The sequence below is a fragment of the Pundamilia nyererei genome, unplaced genomic scaffold (assembly GCF_000239375.1).
Source record: "Pundamilia nyererei isolate P.nyererei 1_Seehausen unplaced genomic scaffold, PunNye1.0 scaffold00283, whole genome shotgun sequence".
In the NCBI taxonomy this organism is placed as follows: Eukaryota; Metazoa; Chordata; class Actinopteri; order Cichliformes; family Cichlidae; genus Pundamilia; species Pundamilia nyererei.
Window position 1 is genome coordinate 442,893 of NW_005187684.1, and position 782 is coordinate 443,674.

General features: G+C 44.6%; 1 protein-coding gene across 1 annotated transcript in view; it reads left to right on the forward strand.

Moving 5' to 3' along the window:
- The first annotated feature begins 347 nt into the window (after positions 1 to 347).
- Positions 348 to 782, forward strand: part of LOC102200914 (uncharacterized oxidoreductase C24B10.20) — a 6,430-nt gene continuing 5,995 nt past the window's right edge. Inside the window, exon 1 of the mRNA XM_005750657.2 lies at positions 348 to 597. Within this exon, the coding sequence (XP_005750714.1) occupies positions 445 to 597 (153 nt within the window). The 5' untranslated portion in view covers positions 348 to 444. The remainder of the gene's footprint in view (positions 598 to 782) is intronic.

Sequence of the window (782 nt, forward strand, 5' to 3'; positions counted from 1 at the left end):
TCCTGGCAGAACACCAAACTGTGTCCAACTTTCAGCTGTCTAACTGCTGATTTGAGGTGATGTTGAAGAACTGGGGTAGAGTAGAAAATAGTCAGTCATTAAAAGTTTACAAATAATTACAGTAACTTACAGGTTTAGAGAAATATCCAGTGTCCAAAAACTGTGGGCAGAGAAGAAAGTGGAGCCATGCGTGACTTTTTGCATATTTAAGTTTTTAGAGCAACTGAAGTAACAGCAGCAATTATGTGACAACAGTGGGCTGCAATGAAGAACTAAAACCAGAAGGAGGCAGTAATGAAACTTACAAGGATGGCAATTTAATGAAACTAGACGAAGAAGAAGAAGCGCAAGCCCCAGTAGAGCAAGCCTTCCCCCTGCTGGAGGAGTCGCGTGACGCCTGCAGATTATCTAAGAGCTCGCGCACAGGGACATATACAGTCCGCCATGAGTGCTGCTATGAATTTTAAAAAATGCGGCTCTGTGCTGATTACTGGAGCCAGCCGGGGCCTCGGGCTGCAGTTAGTGGACAGTCTGGCAAGTGGACAGTTTTCACCTGGAAAGATAATAGCCACGTGCAGAAACCCTGGTAACGCACAGGTAAACACCAACACGAAACTCGGTGTGCGCATTGATGGCGTAGCAATAATGGAATAAAGCTGATGGACCACTCCAAAGACAGCTATTTGGATAATACAAGTGTGTATGTCAACTCCCGAGAATAGTCAAACAGCGATTCTTCGTATTTCAGTGAATGTCGCTTTGGTCGCATTTAAGTAATCCGT